The sequence below is a fragment of the Artemia sp. Qi Xiang Cuo genome, chromosome 12 (assembly GCF_049724085.1).
Source record: "Artemia sp. Qi Xiang Cuo chromosome 12, ASM4972408v1, whole genome shotgun sequence".
Lineage (NCBI taxonomy): Eukaryota > Metazoa > Arthropoda > Branchiopoda > Anostraca > Artemiidae > Artemia > Artemia sp. Qi Xiang Cuo.
Window position 1 is genome coordinate 57,068,918 of NC_142805.1, and position 26,960 is coordinate 57,095,877.

The following is a 26,960-nucleotide window of genomic DNA, read 5'->3' on the forward strand; positions in this document are numbered from 1 at the left end:
TGTCAGTGAGAATACCGTAGTGTGACAGGATGTGCCATAGGCCATCTCGCCAAATTAGTTCGAAATCATGTTTGAAATCGATAAACAGCTGGTATAGCTCTTTCCCGAATTCCAGGTATCTTTCCATAATCTGTCTTATCACAAAAATTTGGTCTATGGTGGATCGGTTTTGACGGAAGCCAGCTTGATATTCAGGGATTACGTGTCTTGTCAGGTTTCTAATCCGATCAAGGAGAATTTTCTTAAGGACTTTAGCTGGTTGGCAAGTAAGCTATATGGGTCTGTAGTTGTCGCATTTACTTTTAGATCCTTTCTTGTGCAAGGGCACTATGACAGATTTCGACCAAGACTCAGGGAAGTATTTTATTTCCCATACAGCTGTTACTATTTTGTGGTACACATCAACGACGATATCAGATTCCACTTTTATTAGTTCTGACTGTATACCGTCTATTCCGGGTGCCTTATTTGACTTGAGGGATTTGAGTGCGGCTTCTACTTCTGACCTTAAGGGTGGTGGGGGTGTTTCCTCATCTCTGTGTGCTGGGAACTTTAGAAGCACTTCAGGATCTGGGTTTACTGTGAGATTAAGCTTTTCCTGGAAGTATTCTTTCCAGCGATCTCGGATTCCGGCACAAGTAGTGATTTTGTGTCCATTTTTATCTAAGAGATCGAGGCACTTCGCTTCCTTGCGGTTTGTCAGCTCTCTAGCACGTTTGAACATGAGGTGTGAGTTACCCCTACGGGAGTCCTCCTCACACTGCCGACATTTTTCAATAATTATGTCTTTTAGTGCTTGGCGGGTTTTCTTCTCAATTTGACGTTTAAGGTTTTTGAATCTATCCTTGCTTTTTCGATCTTGCTTGTTTTGGAGAGTTCGTTTCTCGGTACACATATCAATAATCTCCTGGGTAATCCATGGCTTGTCTTCTGCAGATTTACGGCCGAGGACGAGCTCAGCTGTCTCGCATACGGCCAGGCTGCTTTGCGAAACAAGTAGATCGATGTCGGCTGGACTCAGCAGATCAGGTGTTTCTTGCAAGGTCTTTGACAGTCGTTCGTTGAGCTGCATTCTGTACTCTTGTCTCATCTTAAGGTCTTTAAGGGCTTCTATCCGGAATCTTGGAACTTTTTGTTTCAGCTTGACAACGGCCTTTAATCTTAAGCGAAGCGATGACATGAGGAGATTGTGATCACAATCAAAGTCCCCACCTCCTAGCGTCACTGTGTCTGTGAATGAAGATTTCCATCGGCTGGATACCAGTATGTAATCTATCATGTTGGCAGTCCTTCCATTGGGGGACCACCACGTGACTTTTCTCTTTCGTCTGTGCTTGAACATTGTGTTTGTGATAAAAAGCTCGTTATCTCGGCAGAATTCAGTGAGTCGTTCTCCTCTGCCGTTGATCTGTCCGATCCCGAACTGTATAATATAATACAGTTATAATATATGTATAATATAAATACGGTAATCTTAACTATAGTGAAGTTGCCTATGCAAGTTAGTATAGGGAAGAGTTCGATCTTTTTATTATAATAATATAAAACTATGACGACATTCATTATTTATCTAGTAAGTTTTCAGACAAGGTAGTTCTAATGATGTACTTTTGCTTTGATCTGACTCTATGTTTAGGAGTTTTGGGTTTTTATATTTCTTAGCATTGGACTGATCGTCTCTTACTAGGTTGCTAGCTACTGCTGCAACCCAAATTATGAAACGCACCCTGGCCGAGTGGTCCAAGGCACTGATGTTAGCCACCAGTCTCTTCGGAGGTGTGGGTTCAAATCTTACCGCTGGTATACGATTATGTTTGAAAGACTGCAGTGTGAAAAGACATCAAAAATGCAGTTTTTGGTGGAAAAATTTATTCTCTTTTAGAAATAATTTATTTTAGTTACTTTAGATTTTTAACCCAATTAATTTCCTTTAGGATGAGCTATTGAAAAACTTTCTACGATGTTCCAGTGCCAAGCTATCTGTGGAAAAGAAAGAAGAAAAAAATATCCCGTTTAGGAAGAATGTTGTAGTAGCTGCCACTTTTCTTGATTTTCAAGCCAATATATTTCCCTTGCTGTTCAATCCAAGGGACACAAAGTTTACTATACAGGGGTTTCGAACAAGGCGGTTCTAATGGTGTACTTTTTGTTTTGATCTGACTCCTTTGTTAGGAACTATGGGTTTTTATAGTTCTTAGCATAGGACGTGATCGTCTCTTACTAGGTTGCTAGCTACCGCTGCAGCCTGGATTACTAGCTACCGCTTCAACCCCGATTGCTAGCGACCGATTGGTCCAAGGCACTGGTTTTGGACACCAGTCTCTTTGGAGGCGTGAGTTCAAATCTTACCGCTGGTATACGATTGTGATTTATGTACAAAAATCAAATATCTTTGAAAAGTCTGCAGTATAAAAAGACATCAAAAATGTAGGTTTTAGTGGAAAAATTTATTCTCCTTTAGAAATAATTTATTTTAGTTATAAAAGATTTTTAACCCAGTTAATTTCCTTTAAAATGAGCCAATGAACAACTCTCTACAATGTTCCAGTGCCAAGCTATCCGTGGAAAAGAAAAAAAAAGAAAAAAAAATATCCCGTTTAGGCAGAATGTTGTAGTAGCTGCCACTTTTCTTGATTTTCAAGCCAATATATTTCCATTGCTGTTCAAGCCAAGGGACAGAAAGTTTCCTATATAGGGGTTTCGGACAAGGCGGTTCTAATGGTGTACTTTTTGTTTTGATCTGACTTTTTTTAGGGGCTATGGGTTTTTATATTTCTTAACATTGGACGTGATCGTCTCTTACTAGCTTGCTAGCTACAGATCGGTCCAAGGCACTGTTGTTATCCACCAGTCTCTTTGGAAGCGTGGGTTCAAATCTTACCGCTGGTATACGATAATGATTTATGTACAAAAATCAAATATCTTTGAAAAGACTGCAGTATGAAAAGACATCAAAAATGCAGTTTTTAGTGGAAAAAATAATTCTCTTTTAGAAATAATTTATTTTAGTTACCAAAGATTTTTAACCTAACTAATTTTCTTTAAAATGAGCCATTGAACAACTCTCTACGATGTTCCAGTGCCAAGCTATCCGTGGAAAAAAAAAATATCCCATTTAGGCAGAATGTTGTAGTAGCTGCTACTTTTCTTGATTTTCAAGCCAATATATTTCCCTTGTTGTTCAAGCCAAGGGACAGAAAGTTTCCTTTATAGGGGTTTCGGACAAGGCGGTTCTAATAGTGTACTTTTTGTTTTGATCTGACACTTTTGTTAGGAGCTATGGGTTTTTATAGTTCTTAACCCAATTTTAACCCAATTAATTTCCTTTAAAATGAGCCATTGAACAACTCTCTACAATGCTCCAGTGCCAAGCTATTCGTGGAAAAGAAAAAAAAAGAAAAAAAATATCCCGTTTAGGCAGAATTTTGTAGTAGCTGCCACTTTTCTTGATTTTCAAGCCAATATATTTCCCTTGCTGTTCAAGCCAAGGGACAGAAAGTTTTCTTTATAGGGGTTTCGGACAAGGCGGTTCTAATGGTGTACTTTTTGTTTTGATCTTATTTTTTTTTTTAGGAGCTATGGGTTTTTATATTTCTTAACATTGGACGTGATCGTCTCTTACTAGCTTGCTAGCTACCGATCGGTCCCAGGCACTGGTGTTAGCCAACAGTCTCTTTGGAAGCGTGGGTTCAAATCTTACCGCTGGTATACGATTATGATTTATGGACAAATATCTTTGAAAAGACTGCAGTATGAAAAGACATCAAAAATACAGTTTTTAGTGGAAAAAATTATTCTCTTTTAGAAATAATTTCTTTTAGTTACAAAAGATTTTTAACCTAACTAATTTCCTTTAAAATGAGCCATTGAACAACTCTCTACGATGTTCCAGTGCCAAGCTATCCGTGGAAAAGAAAAAAAAATATCCCATTTAGGCAGAATGTTGTAGTAGCTGCCACTTTTCTTGATTTTCAAGTCCATATATTTCCCTTGTTGTTCAAACCAAGGGACAGAAAGTTTACTTTAGAGGGATTTCAGACAAGGCGGTTCTAATGGTGTACTTTTCGTTTTGATCTGACTCTTTTTTAGGAGCTATGGGTTTTTATAGTTCTTAACATTGGACGTGATCGTCTCTTACTAGGGTGCTAGCTACCGCTTCAACCCCGATTTCTAGCTACCGATTGGTCCAAGGTATTAGCCACCAGTCTCTTCGGAGGCGTGGGTTCAAATCTTACCGCTGGTTTACCATTATGATTTATGCACAAAAATCAAATATCTTTTAAAAGACTGCAGTATGAAAAGACAACAAAAATGCAGTTTTTAGTGGAAAAAATTATTCTCTTTTAGAAAGAATTTATTTTAGTTACAAAAGGTTTTTAACCTAACTAATTTCCTTTAAAATGAGACATTGAACAACTCTCTACGATGTTCCAGTGCCAAGCTATCCGTGGAAAAGAAAAAAAAATCCCATTTAAGCAGAATGTTGTAGCAGTAGTAGCCAAGCCAAGGGACAAAAAATTTCCTTTATAGGGGTTTCGGACATGGCAGTTCTAATGGTGTACTTTTTGTTTTGATCTGACTCTTGTTTTAGGAGCTTTGGGTTTTTATATTTCTTAACACTGGATGTGATCGTCTCTTGCTAGGTTGCTAGCTACCGCTGCAACCCGGATAATCGAAAATTTTAATATATTGACCTTAAATAAAAATTTACTACCCTATACTATAGTTAAGTGACCTATAAAATTTAGTATAGGCAAGAGGTCGTTCTTTATTATATTACAACAGATTTTTAACCCAGTTAATTTCCTTTAAAATGAGCCATTGAACAACTCTCTACGATGTTCCAGTTCCAAGCTATCCATGGAAAGGAAAAAAAATATCCCGTTTAGGCAGAAAGTTGTAGTAGCTGCCACTTTTCTTGATTTTCATGCCAATATATTTCCCTTGCTGTTCAACCCAAGGGACAGAAAGTTTCCTATATATGAGTTTCGGACGAGGCAGTTCTAATGGTGTACTTTTTGTTTTGATCGGACTCTATTTTTAGGAGCTATGGGCTTTTATATTTATTAAAATTGGGCGTGATCGTCTCTTACTAGGTTGCTAGCTACCGATTAGTCCAAGGCACTGGTATTAGCCACCAGTCTCTTTGGAGGCGTTGGTTCAAATCTTACCGCTGGTATACGATTATGATTTATGTACAAAAATCAAATATCTTTGAAAAGACTGCAGTATGAAAAGACATCGAAAATGATGTCTTTATATTTCCCTTGTTGTTCAAACCAAGGGACAGAAAGTTTACTTTAAAGAGGTTTCGGACAAGGGGGTTCTAATGGTGTACTTTTCGTTTTGATCTGACTCTTTTTTAGGAGCTATGGGTTTTTATAGTTCTTAACATTGGACTTGATCGTTTCTTACTAGGTTGCTGGCTACCGCTTCCACCCCGATTGTTAGTACCGATCGATCCAAGGCAGTGGTGTTAGCCACTAGTCTCTTTGGAGGCATTGGTTCAAGTCTTACTGCTGGTTTACCATTATGATTTATGTAAAAAAATCAAATATCTTTTAAAGGACTGCAATATAAAAAGACATCAAAAATGCAGTTTTTAGTTGCAAAATTTATTCTCTTTTAGAATTAATTTGTTTTAGTTACAAAAGATTTTTAACCCAATTAACTTCCTTTAAAATGAGCCATTGAACAACTCTCTACAATGTTCCAGTGCCATGCTATTCGTGGAAAAGAAAAAAAAAAGAAAAAAAAAATATCCAGTTTAGGCAGAATGTTGTATTAGCTGCCACTTTTCTTGATTTTCAAGCCAATATATTTCTCTTGCTGTTCAAGTCAAGGGACAAAAAGTTTCCTTTATAGGGGTTTCGGACAAGGTGGTTCTAATGGTGTACTTTTTGTTTTGATCTGACTCTTTTTTTTAGGAGCTTTGGGTTTTTATATTTCTTAACACTGGATGTGATCGTCTCTTGCTAGGTTGCTAGCTACCGCTGCAACCCGGATAATCGAAAATTTTAATATATTGACCTTAAATAAAAATTTACTACCCTATACTATAGTTAAGTGACCTATAAAATTTAGTATAGGCAAGAGGTCGTTCTTTATGATATTACAAAAGATTTTGAACCCAATTATTTTCCTTTAAAATGAGCCATTGAACAACTCTCTACGATGTTCCAGTTCCAAGCTATCCATGGAAAGGAAAAAAAAATATCCCGTTTAGGCAGAAAGTTGCCGTAGCTGCCACTTTTCTTGATTTTCATGCCAAAATATTTGCCTTGCTGTTCAACCCAAGGGACAGAAAGTTTCCTATACAGGGGTTTCGGACCAGGCAGTTCTAATGGTGTACTTTTTGTTTTGATCGGACTCTATTTTTAGGAGCTATGGGCTTTTATATTTATTAAAATTGGGCGTGATCGTCTCTTACTAGGTTGCTAGCGACTGATTAGTCCAAGGCACTGGTATTAGCCACCAGTCTCTTTGGAGGCGTTGGTTCAAATCTTACCGCTGGTATACGATTATGATTTATGGACAAAAATCAAATATCTTTGAAAAGACTGCAGTGTGAAAAGACATCAAAAATGCAGTTTTTAGTGGAACAATTTATTCTCTTTTAGAAATATTTTATTTTAGTTGCAAAAGATTTTTAACCCAATGAATTTACTTTAAAATGAGTCATTGAACAACTCTCTACAATGTGCCAGTGCCAAGCTATCCGTGGAAAAGAAAAAAGAAAAAAAAATATCCCGTTTAGGCAGAATGTTGTAGTAGCTGCCACTTTTCTTGATTTTCAAGCCAATATATTTCCCTTGCTGTTCAAGCCAAGGAACAGAAAATTACCTTTATAGAGGTTTCGGAAAAGGCGGTTCTAATGGTGTACTTTTTGTTTTGATCTGACTTTCTTTTAGGAGTTACGGGTTTTTATATTTCTTAACATTGGATTTGATCGTCTCTTACTAGTTTGCTAGCTACCGATCGGTCCAAGGCACTGGTGTTAGCCACCAGTCTCTTTAGAAGCGTGGGTTCAAATCTTTCCGCTGGTATACGATTATGATTTATGCACAAAAATCAAATATCTTTGAAAAGACTGCAGTATGAAAAGACATCAAAAATGCAGTTTTTAGTGGAAAAATTTATTGTCTTTTAGGAATAATTTATTTTAGTTACAAGATATTTTTAACCTAATTAATTTCCTTTAAAATGAGCCATTGAACAACCCTCTACGATGTTCCAGTGCCAAGCTATCCGTGGAAAAGAAAAAAAATATCCCATTTAGGCAGAATGTTGTAGTAGCTGCCACTTTTCTTGATTTTCAAGTCCATATATTTCCCTTGTTGTTCAAACCAAGGGACAGAAAGTTTACTTTAGAGGGGTTTCGGACAAGGCGGTTCTAATGGTGTACTTTTTGTTTTGATCTGACTCTTTTGTTAGGAGCTATGGGTTTTTATAGTTCTTAACATTGGACTTGATCGTCTCTTACTAGGTTGCTGGCTACCTCTTCAACCCCGATTGTTAGTACCGATTGGTCCAAGGCACTGACATTAGCCACCAGTCTCTTCGGAGGCGTGGGTTCAAATCTTACCGCTGGTATACGTATATGATTTATGTACAAAAATCAAATATCTTTGAAAAGACTGCAGTATGAAAAGACATCAAAAATTCAGTTTTTAGTGGCAAAATTTATTCTCTTTTAGAAATAATTTGTTTTAGTTACAAAAGATTTTTAACCCAGTTAATTTCCTTTAAAATGTGCCATTGAACAACTCTCTACAATGTTCCAGTGCCAAGCTATCCGTGGAAAAGAAAAAAAAAGAAAAAAAATTATCCCGTTTAGGCAGAATGTTGTAGTAGCTGCCACTTTTCTTGATTTTCAAGCCAATATATTTCCCTTGCTGTTCAAGTCAAGGGACAGAAAGTTTCCTTAATAGGGGTTTTGGACAAGGCGGTTCTAATGGTGTACTTTTTGTTTTGATCTGACTCTTTTTTTAGGAGCTTTGGGTTTTTATATTTCTTAACACTGGATGTGATCGTCTCTTACTAGGTTGCTAGCTACCGCTGCAATCCGCTGCAAGTCTTTTCAAAGATATTTGATTTTTGTACATAAATCATAATCTTATACCAGCGGTAAGATTTGAACCCACGCTTCTAAAGAGACTGGTGGCTAACACCAGTGCCTTGGACCGATCGGTAGCTAGCAAACTAGTAAGAGACGATCACGTCCAATGTTAAGAAATATAAAAACCCATAGCTCCTAAAAGAAAGTCAGATCAAAACAAAAAGTACACCATTAGAGCCGCCTTGTCCGAAACCCCTATAAAGGAAACTTTCTGTCCCTTGGCTTGTACAGCAAGGGAAATATATTGGCTTGAAAATCAAGAAAAGTGGCAGCTACTACAACATTCTGCCTAAACGGGATATTTTTTTTTCTTTTTCCTTTCCACGGATAGCTTGGCACTGGAACATTGTAGAGAGTTGTTCAATGACTCATTTTAAAGGAAATTAATTGGGTTAAAAAACTTTTGTAACTAAAATAAAAAATTTCTAAAAGAGAATACATTTTTCCACTAAAAACTGCATTTTTGATGTCTTTTCATTCTGCAGTCTTTTCAAAGATATTTGATTTTTGTACATAAATCATAATCGTATACCAGCGGTAAGATGTGAACCCACGCCTCCGAAGAGACTGGTGGCTAATACCAGTGCCTTGGACTAATCGGTAGAAAGCAACCTAGTAAGAGACGATCACGCCCAATTTTGAGAAAAATAAAAACCCATAGCTCCTAAAAAAAAGAGTCAGATCAATACAAGAAGTACACCATTAGAACTGCCTGGTCCGAAACCCCTGTATAGGAAACTTTCTGTCCCTTGGGTTGAACAGCAAGGCAAATATTTTGGCATGAAAATCAAGAAAAGTGGCAGCTACTACAACTTTCTGCCTAAACGGGATATTTTTTTTTTCCTTTCCATGGATAGCTTGGAACTGGGATTAAGAGCGGCTAATAATTAGAAGGATTTTAAAATATATCTAATTTATATTTCTTTGCAGGGGCGTCAATTGGGGACAGACAATTTGCCTCCTATATTCGTTAAATATGCATTAAAATTATGCCTAATTTCAGCTATAGTTAATTGCTAAGATCTTAAATGACATTACAAAATAGAGCATTGAAGAGAGAACTTTGACGAAAATATCACCCAAGAACTTAGAACACTGATCATAGTATAATGACGGAATAAGTGTTCAAAAATGTCCAAAGACTTACTATTCAATCCCTCAGATTTTGATTAAATTAACTTTATTACAAATATGTAAAACCTTAGAACATTGAACTGCTAAACTGCAAAAATTATTATTTCACAGCCTATTTAATATATAATAATATAACTAGTACAATAAACCAAGTAATTATGTTTCTCTGTGCTTTTATGATTATACAAAACTAGGGCTTTACTGAAAACACAAAAGTCAAATACAAAAAACAGTATATTGATTTGAGAGTCAAAACTGAGTTTGTAGCTTGACAACACTAAACGGATATTTAAGTTTTTCACAGTCTCACACCGGTTGTGACATGAGTTACTTTCAGTATAAAATTAACATTATCTTAAAAACATGATCCTAAATCTAAATATTTTTCAATAACCGCGAAGTAATTAAACAGCATACAGAAATACTGGATTAATTTATCAAGCAGAATTTTGCTCTCACCAGCTATAATACCAATAGTGGGTAATATATTTCTCTCTATACAAGAGTGAATTCCAAGCTATTATACAAATTCTAAAGCTAGTCTATAGTCCTAACACTGTCAAGATGGTCTTAATTAGAGCTTGTGCACAAACTGATAATGATATGTCCTTTAAAGAACCAAAACAAGAGCCATACATTAAATTGAGCCATTGTGCAGAAGTGATACCCAATTAAACGTAAAAAAAATAAAGAAAATCGTAAAATAGATTGTTGCTTTATCTGAAAAGGGATTGAGAATATTTTGATTCTATAAAAAGTGTCCTTTATTGGTTTGCTTTTACTGCACCAAAACTCCTATATTTTTTTGTGTTTTTAGTGAAGCGCTAGATTTTATAATCATAAAAGTATAGGGCAACATAATTAGTTTGTTTATTTGTGCTAGTTACATTAATATATATTAAATAAGCTGTGAAGTAATAATTTTAGTCATTTTTAAGTTTCAACTTAACTCTTTACTTCCCTCGGAAAACCGTGTTTTTTTAAAATTTAATCTTTTTTCGGTTTTGACTAACATTTAATGAAAAAAAAACACTGCCCTAGTATTTTCTAATTATACAGAATAATGTATGCTCGTTTTAAGTTTTAATATCACTTCTTAGTTTCAGTTAGTAGGGAGGACCTATCGACTTCGAACATTAAATAATTTATTTATAGATTATTGATGCACTAAGGGTTAATATATTCCTGATAATTTGATTTCCATACTCGACCAGGACACGAGGGGAGACGATTTCTGAGAAATTGACTTCCATAATCGACTGGGACATGAAACATGAGGGTATTTCATTTTTTAAATATGGCTTCTCCGATCTTTAGGTCAGAGAGGTAAATTAATATTCTATTTTTAAATAAGGTTTCTCTTATCTTTAGGTCAGAGAGTTAAATATTAACATTCTATCAAAGCAATAATAGTGTAAGTAGGAACAACTGAAATATTTTTTCAGAATTTCATACGTGATCAAGACAGATTACATATATTTTACGCGTGACAGGGTTTCCTGGTTTTTTTTTAATGTGACAGCGCAGGGATGCCAAAACAAAGGAACGCAGAGAAATACTTTTAGGGGATTATTTGGGCGAAACAAATTAATACATCATTTTAGGGATTTTTTGGGCGAAATAGTTTGAGACATTTTAGAATATGATTTGGGGTGAAACTCTGTGGTCATTATAATACACAAGTTCCATTTGAACAGTGTTGTGAGGTCCCCTACCCAAACCCCAAAGGGTCCCCCTCCCTCCCCACGGGCCCCCAAAGGGACTTCTTCCCCCAGTCCCCTCCAAAGGTTTCCCCATCCCCCTTGCCCCCAAAGTTTCTCCTCCTCCCGGGCCCCCCAAATGGGTCTCCCATCCCCCCGGGCCCCCAAAGAGCCCTCCTCCCTAGCGGAGAGGTTTAGTTTGTTATTAGCTTACCGTTTTAGTTAGAGTTATAGTTTAGTTTAGTTGTAGTTGTGTTTTTGGACTTGTAGTTTTGTTTTAGCTAAACGTTTTTGTTTAGAATTTTAGCCTAGAGTCTTAGCTTAGAGTTTTTCGTTACACTTTTAGTTTAGTTTAGTATTAGTTAAGAGTATTACTTTAGAGTTGTAGCTTAGTTTTAGTTAAGAGTTTTAGTTTAGAGTTGTAGTTTAGTTAAGAGTTTTAGTTTAGTCTTAGTTTAGAGTTTTAGTTAGAGTCTTAGCTTAAAGTCTTTGTTAGAGTTATATTTAAGTTTAAATTTAGTTAAGAGTTATTGTTGAGACTTTAGAGTTAGATTTTAGATTTTATAGGTCTTGGTGGAGTTATGGTTTAGTTTAATTTTTGTTAATAATTTTATTTGAGAATTATATTTTATTCTTATTTAACAGTTTTATTGTAGAGCTTCAGTCTTTTTTTAGCTTTGAGTTTTAGCTACAATTATACTAGTTACGAGCTTTAGTCTAGAGTTTTAGTTTAGTCTTAGATTAGAATTTTAGTTATAGCTATAGTTTAGTTTAGTTTTAGTTAAGAGTTTTAGTTTATAGTTTAGAGTCTTAGCTTAGAGTTTTAGTTAGAGTTTAGAGTTTTATTTTAGAGTGTTAGCTTAAAATTTTATTTGTATTTATAGTTTAGTTTAGTTTTCGTTGAGAACATAGAGTTTTAGTTTAGAGTCTTAGCTTAGATTTTTTTTAGAGTTAAAGTTATAGTTTTAGTTCTAAGATTTAGTTTAGATCTCTAGTTTAGGTATACTTAAGAATTTTAGTTTAGTGTTTATTGTTTTAGTTTACAGTTTTAGTTTTGATCTTTAGTTAGATTTATAGTTTTAGTTTAGTTTTAGTTAAGAGTTTTAGTTTAGATATTGGAGTTTTAGTTTTGAATCTTAGCTTAGAGTTATAGTTTAGTTTCGTATTAGTTAAGAGTTTTAGTTTAGATTGTTAGCTTAGGTTTTAGTTTGAGTTATAGTTTAGTTTAGGTAGAATGTTAGTTTATAGGTGTTGGTTAGTTTTAGATAGGAGTTTTAGTTTAGAGTATATAGTTTTCATTGCACTTTTAGGTTAGTTTAGTATTAGTTAAGAGTTTTAGTTTAGAATGTTAGCTTAGGTTTTAGTTAGAGTTATAGTTTAGTTTAATTTTAGTTAAGAGTTTTAGTTTACAGGTGTTGTTTATTTTCAGATAGGAGTTTTAGTTTTGAGTTTTAGCTTAGAGTCTTAGCTTAGAGACTTAGTTAGAATTATAGTTTAGTTTAATTTTAGTTAAGAGTTTTAGTTTAGACTTTAGAGTTTTAGTTTAGAGTTTAGTTTAGTATTAGTTAAGAGTTTTAGTTTAGAGTTGTAGTTTTGTTTTAGTTAAGAGTTTTAGTTTAGAGTCTTAGCTTAGAGATTTATTTAGAATTATAGTTTAGTTTAATTTTAGTTAAGAGTCTTAGTTTAGAATTCAGAGTTTTAATTTAGAGTTATAGTAAGAGTTATAGTTTAGTTTAATTTTTGTTAAGAGTTTTAGTTTAGAGTTGTAGTTTAGTTTTAGTTAAGAGTTTAGTTTAGAGTTATAGTTTAGTTTAGTTTTAGATATGACTTTTAGTTTAGTTTTAGTTTGATATCAGCTTACAGCTTTAGTTAGAGTTATAGTTTAGTTTAGTTATAGTTTAGAGTCTAGAGTTTCAAGTTAGACTCTCAGCAATTAGGATTTTAGTTAGAGTTAGAATAATTCCTGAAAATTTTAAATAAATCGGGGTTGAAGTGGTAGCTAGCAACCTAGTAAGAGACTATCACGTCCAATGTTAAGAACTATAAAAACCCATAGCTCATAAAAAAGAGCAAGATCAAAACAAACAGTACACCATTAGAACCGCTTTGTCTGAAAACCCTATATAGGAAACTTTCTGTCCCTTGGCTTGAACAGCAAGGGAAATATATTGCCTTGAAAATCAAGAAAAGTGGCAGCTACCACAACATTCTGCCTAAACGGGATGTTTTTTTTTCTTTTCCACAGATTGCTTAGCACTGGAACATCGTATAGAGCTGTTTAATGACTCATTTTAAAGGAAATTAATTGGGTTAAAAATATTTTGTAGCTAAAATAAATTATTTATAAAAGAGAATAAATTTTTCCACTAAAAACTGCATTTTTGATGTGTTTTTATACTGCAGTCTTTTCAAAGATATTTGATTTTTGTACATAAATCATAATGGTATACCAGCGGTAAGATTTGAACCCACGCCTCCGAAGAGACTGGTGGCTAACACAACTGCCTTGGACCAATCGGTAGCTAGAAATCCGGGTTGCAGCGGTAGCTAGAAATCCGGGTTGCAGCGGTAGCTAGCAACCTAGTAAGAGACGATCACGTCCAATGTTAAGAACTATAAAAACCCATATCTTCCAATAAAGAGCCAGGTCAAAACGAACAGTACACAATTATAACCGGCTTTTCCTAAACCCCTATCTTGATAACTTTCTTTCCCATGGCTTCAACAGCAAGGGACATGTATTGGAATGAACATGGAGACAAGTGGCCGCTACTACAACATTCTGCCTAAACGAGGTATTTTTTTTTCTTTTTTTTTCTTTTTAAAATGAACTGAAATTATTACGTATATGAAAGGGGTTGCCTCCTCCTCAAGACCTTACTCTGAACCTTCCAGTTTTTTTTTAGAATTTTAGATCAAACGTTATTATTATATACTAAGAATCAGTCTCCTTCACGAACCGCTATTAAAGAATAATGATAAAAAGTCAAAACTTTAGTGTAAAGTGCAACATCTTCATGAGGAGGAGCAACTCCTTTCATACCTCTTTGCGCGGGAGGGGGGTATTTTCTACGGGAGGTATTTTCCGCGGGAGGGGGTATTTTCTACGGGTTTGTTTCCGCGAGGGGGGTAGATTTTCTGCGATGGGGGTATTTTCTGGGCTGGTATTGTCTGGGGGGGGGGGTATTTTTCGGGGGTTAAATGCCTAGAACCGATAGAATTAAACTCTTAAGCAACACTATATTGTTATAAATACGATCATGATATTAGGAAAAATAAATTATATAGGACTACTGTTATTTTATTAGGACCTTTCCTTGAAATGTTATAAACAACATTAGCCGCAATCCCCCCTCTATTACAGAGCTGTCCCTGAGGTTGGCGGTGTCCCGGGAAAAATTAAGGTAATTGTTAAATATTCATAACACACTCGCTTCTCGATTGTGTGCTGGATATTTAACAAGTACCAAAACTAATTACAGTGCCCCTCTCTCGACTCAAATAAAAGCAAAAAAGCCGAATTAAAATGAAAAATTCGATCAAAGTAGGCAATCCTCCGGGCGTCTCCTTCCTAGATGTAGCGCCGGGGGCAGCTGACTCTGTTGCTCCACCCCTAAGAACGGATATGTTCTTTTAACCTAACCTAGTCTGTTGCAGAGGTTGTATTAAATTCAGTTTGAGTTGCATAGAGGTTGATTTAAACAGAGTTGGATTGAATGAGGGTAGAGTTACAAGGAAACCCTGGCATAAGCTTATTCTCTAGGCTCCTATTTTTATCTTGCAGAAAAACTAAAAGTATTGGTGAAAATACTCCAAATAAAAAGGAAAATGTCGGTTCAGCAGACCTTATACCACCTGCCCAGAAAAATGCCCATTTTGTTGAAACAGGCGCTTCAGCCGAATGTGACTCCAGACTTCCGCCCCCGTACAAAAATATGCAAACTTGGCTGCAACATGGTCTGATCCCATCCCAGAATCTACATCTTATTCCGATCAAGGTTTATATGGGCAATTAGATGTAGATGGCCGGAAAAAGTTGGATGAAATACAAAAAGAGCAAGAAAAGGCAGCTATTCACGGTTTCAAACCTTTTCAAGGACCGGGGAAGCTGAACGAAGACAAAAACTTTAAGGATCTGCTTAACGAAAATTATATCGTTAACATATATCACTTCACTACGGAATCGCTCAAGATAAATGATCACTAGTAAGTATTTTTTCAATTGAACTAAGTTAGTGGAACTTACAGGTTTACAAGTTATAAGTAAAAATGGTTAACTAAGATAAAGATTAATTTGTTAAAAGTTAAAAATCCGACATTTTTTGGTCTTGCAGGGCTCTAAGATTCACCATGGTGGGATCACAACCAAAACAAACTCTGTGTAAAGTTTAAGTCAAAATTGAGGATTATGTGATTTTTAGCTGAATTTTTTTTAGGTCTTTTTCCGATTAGCTCACCTTCCCTGAGCTTCAATTCACAATTGATGTCCTTTTTTGGTGAACTCTAAGAATATTTGTTCTGTTTTTTTCGTAGGAGTTAGGCTAATATTAATAGGTAATTTAATTATTTTACAAAGAAAAAGCTTATTGAATTATGGCTCTTTACTTACATTAGAAAAACTCGTTTTTGCAGAACAGTTATCAAATTCTTTGGGGAAAAAGCAAGCAATATGCAAAAAAAGGTGTAAAACACAACTAAAACTAAAAAAAGTTCCAAGTGTATTTAAATTTAGCTTCGGAACACTCATTCACAAGATCCTGTACATAGTAGGCGCTGCATGGTGAAGGTACAATTACCTATAAAGGGCAAAAGTCATTATTGAATTGTTCAGGCTTTTTTTTCTATCTTTCATTAGTCTTCTTTTTCATTTTTATCTTTTGCCAAACTATTGAAAGGGGTACACTTTTCGTAAAGTATAAAAACGTTTTACTATGTTGACTTTATTGGAAAATAAACAGTTCTTCGTAGAGAGCTGCTGTAAATAAGGAGCAGCTTGAACCAACAGTAACCAAAATTCTAAATGATACATCACAAGAAATGTATTTTACGCTGATTCCAAATGAATGAAATTAATTTAGTTTAGTGTTACCAACCAAAAGCGTTTGTCATTGCGAAATATACGGAAACTTTTTTGGAGAGAGGAAGAAGATTTTCCAGTGTAAATATTTCATGAAGAATTTTCGGCGAGGATGGTATTGTTCAGGAGGTTTTTTTTTTACCCCGGAGGAATTTTAAATTAAAATTATTTCCTTGGTGAAAGTGAATAAAAGTGTTGAGTGACGGCCTATGATCTATGGTTATCCATCCAGGTAGAAGTAATTTTTCATAGGATAATCCACGAAGAGGGGAGGGGATAGAGAGAGATTTGCCAGTATTAATTGAAAATGATCAGAGATAAAATTTAAAAAAACAAGTTTTTTTCTAATAATAAGAAGTAACATTAGAACTTAAAGTGATAAGGAACTATTCCGTACATGAGGAGGCTGCCTACACTCCTTAATCCCTCGTTTATTATTATAAAGAATTTTCTTGTCTTAAAAAAAACAATATTCCAATTCAACAGAGCTTCGGTTTCAGCAGTTACTCTTTAAGAATTTTGGTTAGAAGTCAAACTTGAGGGTAAAGAGTGAGGAATTGAGGAAGGGTAGCTCCCTCATGTTTGGAATAATTTCTGTTTGTTTTACTTTTTTATACTGCTGCTTACTTTTGCTTGAAAAAAAACAGTTTTTTTATTTAATGATAAATAGAAATGACCATTAACCTATAAAACAAAAAACTTTCAAGATCAGTTTCATTTCACCTTCCACCCTCCCTTTCTTCTTAAATAGCAAGGAAAGATTTTAGATTTTAATAAAAAAAAGCTCAATTACTCTTTCTTTCTAGCTGTGAAAAAGGCGATCCTGGGAGACCTAAAATCCAAAAAATAGGAAAAATCGGTCTTCTTCTCCGAATTTATTTTGAATGAACTGGCTGCAGAGAAAAATTCACTCTGACAAACGAGCCAACAACATCAACAGTAACTGTGAATCTTGACCATCCAATGTGGGTGACAAATGATAAAGGTGATCGATCCTGCGTCCCAAGTACTATATCAAAACCGATATCAAACAACCTTAATACGAAGGCAGTCTGGGCAGCTATTTCCGCTGGAATTGGTCAGTTCCCATTAGAAGAAGTTTTTGCTCTAATGAACCTGTACAAGAGCAAAGTTGAGCTTGATTTTCCTTCTTTTTTTTGGTTATTGAACAATATTCTGATGAACATAAATATTTATTTTTCTAATAGAGTAAACCAGTGTTATTGATGATAAAACTAGATATGGGCTATGAATAAAACTTTTTAAATGAGTGTTGCAAGATTTTCAAACCAATTTCTTGTCTTCTGCTTCTGAATTAAGATCTTGACGCTAAAATCATGTAAAAAAACACATATCGTTCATAAAAATTGTTTTTTTGTCGTCAAATTTGACTTGATGCGGCTCAGACATTAAATGTCGTAATATCGCGTATGCTTGTCTCCTAACGAATAGCTCGTAGTTGTTCTTAACTTACCTTTTGTCGTCTTTTATTACTTGTTTTCATTCACAATTATTACTCGCACATGAATCCCCCACCCCTCCACCTTTTGTTCTGGTATGAATATAAAAATGTCTTATGTTATCAAAGAAAAAATTTGGCACGTCTATTCTCGCAATGTGTCTCTTGTTTCAACCCGTGTACCTGTTAATTGAATCAACTGTGACGAAACAAAAACTTGAAAAACAAGTTACGGGTGGCAGAATGCATAAAGTATAAAATATGGGTTATTTTATTTGCACATCAGGGGGGCTAGGGATTAAGTATGACGGGGCTGCATGCTAAACATATTAGCTACAATTATTCTGCATATTATGAAGTAAGAATTGTTTTGGATTTATAACTGCACTTTTTAAGTGGGGTCGGGATAACACATAAGTACCAAACATTTTTCTGCAACAAGACGAAAGTTATCACCCCACAGTTCTGTGGCTTAGTTGAAATGAAGAGAGATTAGTGTTTAATTCCTAACCTCTCTCCCTAGACCTCACTCCATATTTAGCTAGAGACTAATGGAGAGTGCTAAAATACATTGTGTGAGCTGTCTGGCACCCCTCCCCCTCTTTTAGGACTGTGACTTTCTAGGTACTAATGTACCACTGTAAAGCATTCCTCTAAAACTGGGAATATCAATATATAGCTTATAGATGATCCTTCGATTGCCTATATAGTTTATAGATGGTCTTAAAGCGATTGCCTATATCATAATATTTGATCCGTATTAATTCTGTCCTCTTTGAGGCCAAAAGTACCCGAATTTCTTTATACCCTAGTACATAGAATCTCTATACTAGGGTTCTCTGATACCTTGAATTTGATGGTTTGATTATTGTGAATATTGCTTGCCTTTTGGGATTATTTTTTAATTCGATGAGTTTTCTCGGGCTCGTAACTTTCGATGATTAACTTGAAAGTTAAAGAAATCGATAATTTTGGAATCAGCATAACCAAACAATTATTTTTTTGGTATTTTTTTAATGCGCCTTTTATTGCACTATTTAAGGCGTCTGTCACTACCCCCTCCTGCCTGACTGCATCCAGCTTCTTCATAACGGTGGATCTGGAAAAAGCTTGTTACAAAACACCCGTTTGATATTTATTTTCTTTATTTTTTTTTATCTACCAAAAATAATATTACTTTTTACGCTTAGCGAAACCAAAAGAGGTAAACTAGCCTACAATAAGAATATGTATCTTTCTAATATGTTATATTTGCTTTGTTGCATATGTCTTGTGAAAATTGGTGCTACAACTATGATATGAGCTATGAATAAAACTCTTCTTAAAGAGTAAATTGTTAGTTAGTTTCACGAATAGTCGGAAACAAATGAGTGTTGCAATCTTTTCTAACCAGTTTCTTGCCATCTTAGGTTTCTGCTTCTGAAATATAAGTTTGTCGCTAAAACCAAGAACAATTACATATCATTCGCAAGGGCGTATCCAGGATTGTTTTTTGGGGCGGGAGGTTTTTTTTGGGAGGGGTTACAAGAAAACTTCAAAAATGAGCTTATAACATTTTTGGTACGTTTTTACGAGTGAGAAAAAAAGTTCGGGGAGGGGGTGGGTCAAACTCAGCCACTTCTCCCCCTTGGATACGGCTTTGGTCATTCATAATTTTTTTTGTCGACAAGCGTGACTGGTTTACGAAGTAAACCAGTTTTTACGGTACAAAGGTGATTTTGCCTTTTCGAAAATGTTTTGAAATTAAAAAAAATATGCCTCTGAAGTGCCTACGGTCAGCCTCTCTTTACCACATTGTTTGAGGTCTGTACTTCTACATCTGTATGATTTTTAAAAGAAATGTTCAGGTTATGGCGGTCTGGTACGGATATAAATGACATCTTTTATTTTACAACAAATGTTTAGTTTTGTTTTGCAATAAGAAAGCTATCACCTCACAAAAATCTAGTCAAAAATGCGCTACAAACTTAACCGACCGGGAAAACAACCTAGAGATTAATGACTTTAAAACAAGCATAAGAGAGAAAAAACGGGTTTAATTTAAATAAAGTGGTGAAAGAAGCTTAATTCAATTTAAACCCGTCTTTTCTCTCTTAATTTTTTTGTAAATGGAAAAACAGTGTGAAATTATAGAAATTATTTTCTTTTGTAACGTTTTTCGATCGCCCTAAAGATGGCTAGCTAACCCGAATCAACTGTATTGTGCAAGCACCCTTGAAGGAAAAAAACTGGCAATTTGACTATAAAACAAGCCTTTCAGATTTACAGCTACACCTGAAAAAGAAATACCAGGTGCTAAAAACTCCTCAGCCGTTATTTCTTTCTTTTTTTCAATCTGAATTCAAAATATTATCAGAAAGCCGTCGGCTCAGTACATCGCAGTAAAATCACTGTATACCGAAATTGTCAAACCTACATGCTAAACAATAATAAATTCCATTGGTTGGCTTTGGTCCACCCTATATTTTACTTTTGACCAATAAACCACGCCGATTGAAACGTATAGGAAATGAAAGAGTTGTAAATAGCGCCACCATAACGGAATAATTTGGACGGAGCCGATCGAAATGAGTCTTTACGTAAACGTTAAGCATTGAATCTCAGCATGGTTGTTTTAGGAAGCTTTTTCTTTTAAGCTGGAAAAAGAAGGATTTTAGAGGAAAGACTTGATGATAAATGTTCTCCCCTTGGATAATCTGTTAACTAGGATCATTATACATATTTTAAAGTAAGAATTGTTTTCTTAACATGTCTCCTTATCAGGGGCCACAATCGCAAATTTTTACCTTGACAGCTTTTGGAATTCTGCTATTGGCAGCTTTGGAACTTTTTTCACGCCTGCAGACATGTAGCCTATTTATCTACTTATCTTTGGAACCCTAAAAATGACAATAGGTTTGATACAGTAGCTTAATGATACCTTCCCAGGTTACATTTTTAGCCATAGATTAATTCGTCTAATTTTCAAGTTAGCAAGGAACCCCTAAAATAGAGAACTACCAGATAGACCTAATAAACTGGTAAAAAGGTACTATAAACTGGTAAACTTCATTTAGGCTAGCCTCGAATCTTAACAAGAATTATATTCCATTAGGAACGTTATAGTTAGCCCAATAAAATAAAATTTTGCTTTTAGACCTAGTTTTGATATTACTTTTGAACTTCAAAGCAGTCCAAACAAGGCAATAGAACGACCTAAAGAAGAAAGCCAAATGTTTTATGTTCCTTTATTTCTAAAAAGACAGCAGGGCTTCCACTCTCGAATCTTAAAATTCGGGGACAAGTCTTCAAAATTCGGGGAATTTTCGGGGAAAAAACAAAATGGAATTTCGTTGCAAAAATTTGAAGCTAAAATCGGTTTTAGCTTCGTTTTCAGGCTCAAGTAGGGCTTGGATCCGCGTAGTAAATCAAGCCTTTTACTAAGTAGTTTTTAGAGCCAGAGCACAGGATTGGAAACCATAGCTGAAAACACTAATTGCTGATATTGCGGCGAAAACTTCAAAATTGTCTAAGAAAACATAGAGAACACATGTGAACTGTAAATACCAGTAGCAGTTTTCATTAAGTCATCAATCTCAGTAATTCATTAATAATAATTAAAAACAAATATTGTTTGCGGTTTCTATATAGGTAAATTAAACAAACAAAATTCAACCTATAAGTATGGGGCAACTTTAAAACTTAAAACAAACAAGAACTAAATGAAATTGGTTTTTCATACTGATTCTAATGTTTTAGGTGTTTACCCCCCCCCCTCTGGAAAATCCCCCCGCGGAAAAAATTGGGGTACTTGTTAAGAATCCAGTAAACACGCGAAGAACCACATCTAGAATCTAATGATATCCTAATAGTAGAGATGCCCCTATTGATCGTGTCACTCACCCCTGCTGCCACCTATAACTTTTTTTACATAGTTTATGGATGGTTATGTGTGTTGGTCGATTTATGGATGGTTTTATCGCTTTTGACAGTGAGAATGGAAAAACAGAAGCTTTGTCGCATTTATGTCTGTTTTAATGGATGGTTATGTGTGTTGGTCTATTTATGTCTGTTTTTATTGATGGTTGTGTTTGTCGATTTTATTATTTTTTTATGGATTTTGTCAGTGAGAATGGAAAAACGGGAACTTTGTCACTTCCTTCTTGTTGTTGTTCAAGCCAGATGTTATGAGTTTCCGGGAAACAGTATTTGTTATTGTTGTTCAAGCCAGATGTTATGAGTTTCCGGGAAACAGTATTTGTTATTGTTGTTCAATGCAAATGTTGTTAGTTTCCATGGTAACAGTATTTGTTGTTGTTTTGGGCACGCGATAGAGTCATTAGGGAGAGCATGTGGTTAATGGGGTCAATGTTATTGTTGTTGTTTTGGGCACGCGATAGAGTCATAAGGGGGAACACGTGGTTAATGGGGTCAATGTTATTGTTGTTGTTTTGGACACGCTCTCAGCGAATGTCAAGGTCAATGTTGTTGTTGTTGTTGTTTTGGGCACGATCGAGCCAAATGTTATGAGTTTCCATGGTAACAGTTAGATCCCCCTTCTCAGCCAATCAGAGGACTTTGTTTACATATTAGCGGCGGAGGGAGTATAAGGAAAGGATTTTTGCTATAGTTTTATCAATCTGTGAATAGAATTCACTAAGTTTTTAATTAGCAGTGTAATAACATGAGTGAACAAGTTGAGTTAGAAATATCTTTTTATTGCAACTGTTCTATTTGTAAGGGGCATTTTCATGATTTTGAGCATTCACACGAACCTACTGAATGTTTAGACTGCATAGAGGTAGAGACAGATGAGAAGAATCTGGAGGAAACGAGAAGAAAAATTATATGTGACATGGAGAGAAATTTATATCTATTGCAAGTAAGCTCAGATAAAAGAAGGATTGATATGTTAGAAAAGGAGGACCAAAAGAAGAGACTAGTAAAGAGAGCTTTCTCTATAGTGTAAAAGACAGCAGTGAAAACCCAAAGAAAAATGCATATAGTGCAAGATATAACTCGGATTATTATGATGATTACGCTTTAAGAGAAGAGAAAAAGTGGCCCTTTAAGAGACAACATAAGAGGTCATTCTACGAAAAGGATTTTAAACAACGGAAACCATGGTGGAAGAGTTCCCATATATGATTTACCGTTAAATCTAATTATTAATATGTGTAATGTGTTTTATATTGCAATCATACAATAAATTTGATTGTGCTATTTTTATTTTCTCATACTAGATATGTATAGAATAAGGATACCAGCAGAGACTACGGTACATGAATAGTTCAGTTTGATTAAATCACCCCATAGAGTATTATCAGTCCACAACCAAGTTTTCTATCAAAGATAAAAATAAATCATTTTCTAATCTTTATTCTTATGATAAATCAATATTTATTATAGTTTTTATGTACACAATCTCGGGTTCTATTATTTGAACCTCATCTTCTTCTTCATTTACTATTATATCTAGGAGAGGAGGCTTGTCCTCCAATAAATCCTCTCGTATTCTTATGTTATTCGTCGAAGAGGGCAAACCATCAAGCAACCGCTCATCATCTTCTATACAGAGTCGGTCCGAAGGTCCCCTCCGCACCAAATCCTCCGACGTATACGATAATCCGTCCTCTGTATAATGGATCTCTATTACATCATCTGTACTTTCAATCTCGGGTTTACACAAAAGAAGCTCCTCACTTTCCGTGAGCTCCCACTCGCTCCATACATCCTAAAAGATTGATTACGCTATGATCAAAAACTCGAGTTTTCTGCGGAAAACCTATATTAGTTCAGATTTTACGGGAATAGTTTATTTTCGAACCAATATATCTACCAAAGGTTCAACACCTGAGTTAAACTAAGAGGTTTCAACTTCAGGAAAAAATTAAATTTTGACAACATTTGACAATTTACTAAATTTAAAGTTTTGTTTAGTTTCAAAAATGTTTTCTATCACTCATCATCTTTTAATCATTCACAAACAATACTAAAGAAAACCACTCCCCACGGTTTATTGATTTTAAATTATTAAGAAGGATATTATTTCTTTGAAATATACATTTTAAATTTTTAATTTTCATGCTTTTGATAATTATCTTCTTCTTTTGGTGTAAATTGCAGCTGAAGGCTTATCGCAAAATCACAGTTTCAAGTTTTTTTCATATACTAAAATTGAAGGAAGCTAGAAAATGTGAAAACTTCTTTTTAACCGAATATTCTTCATAGCTCAGCCTAACTAAGATCTCAAAACAATAATATAACTTATAGTTGAACAAATTTTTTTTAAATATCTCCTTTCTGACATCATTTGGAACATGCAAATTATTATAAGTAGTAACTAGTTACTTAATTTTTAATGAACTTATAATTAATTGAACAAACAATCCAAATTTTTTGATACCGCAACAATATATGGCAAACGAAAAAGAGTATAAAAAACTACAACATTTAAAAAGTACAGAGTTTGGCTCATGAAATTGAATAGAACAACGGACTATGACAAATAGCTTCAGAATCAAAATCTAACCGAGTCAAATAAAGGTCCACCCGCTATTTTTGGTTATTCACCCCCCCCCCCCACCAAACAAGCAGTGCAGTTAAAACCTACTTAGAATCTATACTTAGACCGTGAAACTAGAAGAAACTAAATTTTCTGTAAAGTTATGTCTAACGATAGACTTATTAGAGTAACAGAAACTTTTTTTCCACAACCCACAAGAGGATACTTTTCAAGTAAAAAGTAAAGAGCTGCTACACTAAATCAAAGATGAACAGAAATAATGTCGAATAATTTGTCAAACGTAAACCTATATCCCTTGATATATTTAATTGAGTAACAAAAACTTTTTCCACAAGAGGTTATTTTTCAACTAAAAGTAAAGAGCTGCTACACTAAATCAAAGATGTGCAGAAATAATGTCGAATAATTGTTCAAAAGTAAACTTATGCATAATGATATATTTAATAGAGTAGTAAGTCTAGCTTTGAAAAGCGTGCTAGAACATCTAGAAAGAAGGTATCATATCTAAAAATTAGTATTTTTATTACTATAGCAAATAAAATTATACAATAAAAAAAAAAAAAAAAAAAAAACTCGATAGGCAAGCGTCCAGCGGGCTTGAACCCTTAAACAAATTTGAAGAATTTCCACATCCTGTTGTACAACATATTTTGCTGCTTCCACGCAATTAATCTCTTCAATTTTGTAAAGTTTGACTCCTGGTAAAATATTATGTGTGCCCATTGCGGGCAAATATATCCCTTAACAAAAAAATACACATATGTCTACACAAAGAGACAGTTTTACTCTTATGGATATGATTCAATACTCACTACAAATCAAATGGGCTCTTAGTCCCCTTTCAAATGAATAGGAGTTCAGCTTCTGAGCGATAAAAAAATTATTTGATATAATTGGTAAGTGATCGTATTGCCTAGGCAATTACTTGAGGTTATACAGCGGGTAGCTAAACCCACTATTCCTCAAGAGCCCCCCCCCCAGGCTCCCAAAGAGCCCCCAGACCCCAATGACTCACCGGGATCCCAAAGGCCCTTCCCCTGTCCCCAAAGGTCCACCGGGACTCCCAAAGGACCAATCGGCGCTCAAGGGCCCCCCCCCCAGACGCCAAAGGCCCTACCCGAGCCCTCAAAGGCCCTCCCCCGATCTCCAAAGGTCCACCAAACCCCCAAAGACCCCCCCGGTCCCCAAAGGTCCCCCTAACCCCCAAAGGCCCTCCCCTGATCCTCAAAGACCCCCAAGCTCCCAAAGGGCCCCAAACCCCCAAAGGCCCTTCCCCGATCTCCAAAGGCCCCCCGGGCTCCCAAAGGCTCTCGAACCCTCAAAGACCCCCCCCCGTCCCCCCAACGCCCCCCGAGCCCCACCATTTCTCCCACCAAAGAGCATATTTTGCTTACAGGAAAAAGCGAAATGTAGTGTAAGATAAGCGCAGATAATTTCAAACACCCAGTGTAAGAAAGGAGTTTAAAGAAATATAGGAACGTCATGGGAGTCAGTAAATAGTGAAGCCTTTATCATATTAGGGCGAAGGACGAGCGTGTGCAGTTGTGTTGCCCTTTGCAGCTTGGTGTTACCCTTTGGAGCTGTAAGTAGTTGTATTTATAAAGGTCTACAAAAGGAGTAGGCCTATGTCCAATCTCCCCTTTGAAAAATATAGAACTCTTTTGACACTCCTGGTCATTGGTGAACAGTTCTGGATAATCAATTTATATACTGAAATCACTCGAAGTTTTGTATCATAGGTCCATAGCCTCTCACGTAAGTCATTATGATCATTGGTGAAATTATGATAACAGCTAATTTGGTCTATTTGTCTGTGGTGCACAAAGAAATTACTCAACACAATTAAAAACATGCATTCATTTAGGTTCCTTTTTATATTTTTTACTAAGGAAGCTTCAACTAATTCGTTATTTCTGAGAACTCTGATGAGAAGACCATATAAAGCAAAAGGGTTACACGTATATTAAAAGGTAATGAGTGTTTGCTAATGAAGAATTTACTGTCGTTGGGGCTCAAATTCACAAGGACTTAGTGATATCTTCCTTGTTCCTATGAATTTCAAAGTATAATGGTTAATATCAGTGATGCACACAGAGAGGAGGGGGGCCTCAAGGCCCAGACACCACCCCCAGAATCCTATTTTTTCTGAATTTTCGGATACTTTTTATTCAAACTATCCAATAGATTTTTTATTCCCTTCCCCGAAAAGAAACATTTTACATATGGGTCTCATCTTTTTTATACTGGGTCCACTCTTTAGGTTTACTTTAACCTGTAGCACGCACATTAATGGTACAATTCAGTAGCTTTACAAACATTGTCAATCAATACAGAAAGGTCGTTAACTATTAAAAGTTCATAACTGCAAAAATTCCAAATAACGTAAATGATTATGGATGGCCAAGCTAAGATAGTCCTTAACCTTTGCATAGTTATAAGTAAAAAGGAAGCATATAAAAAAGCATTAAGTCCTTAAAATACTTTTCTGTAAGAAGCAAATGAACGGAAAGCATAGAGACATCACTTACAGCGTGCAAATTGATCGTTCCCCATTGATCAAGAGGTCTCTCCTTAATTGGAGCATAACGGTCAACATACCCGTCCCATGACCCATGTAAATCATAGGTCACGTACTAGCTACCACAGACCCAGAAGGGCTGAATTCACATTTTAGAGACAAAACGTGCACACCGAAAAGCCATATTAAGAGCTATATTTGTGAGTTTTTCTCTGAAAATTCCTATTTCTTGCCAAGCCTTGACCTCCCTAATTAAAGGATATGAATTAGAACCATAGGGACGTAATTTCGTCGTATTTTGCCTATTTTCGTTGGAAAAAACACTGAAAAGCCATATTAAGAGCTATATTTTTGAGTTTTTCACTGAAAATTCCCTTTTTTGCCAATCCAAGACCTCCCTAATTGAAGGATATGAATTAGAACCGAGGAAACGTAATTTTATTGTATT

General features: G+C 35.3%; 2 protein-coding genes across 2 annotated transcripts in view; both read right to left on the reverse strand.

Annotated features, from left to right (window-relative positions):
- Positions 1 to 271: 271 nt before the first annotated feature.
- Positions 272 to 1,279, reverse strand: LOC148946318 (uncharacterized). The gene has a single exon (XM_089097661.1). The coding sequence runs from the start codon at positions 1,277 to 1,279 to the stop codon at positions 272 to 274; it is 1,008 nt and encodes a 335-aa protein (XP_088953787.1).
- The window catches only part of LOC148946319 (uncharacterized), a 134,564-nt gene continuing 108,879 nt past the window's right edge, over positions 1,276 to 26,960 (reverse strand). The window contains exons 2-3 of the mRNA XM_089097662.1: positions 22,889 to 23,102; positions 1,276 to 1,423 (exon numbers count right to left, since the gene is read on the reverse strand). Of these exons, the coding sequence (XP_088953788.1) occupies positions 1,276 to 1,423; positions 22,889 to 23,102 (362 nt within the window). The remainder of the gene's footprint in view (positions 1,424 to 22,888; positions 23,103 to 26,960) is intronic.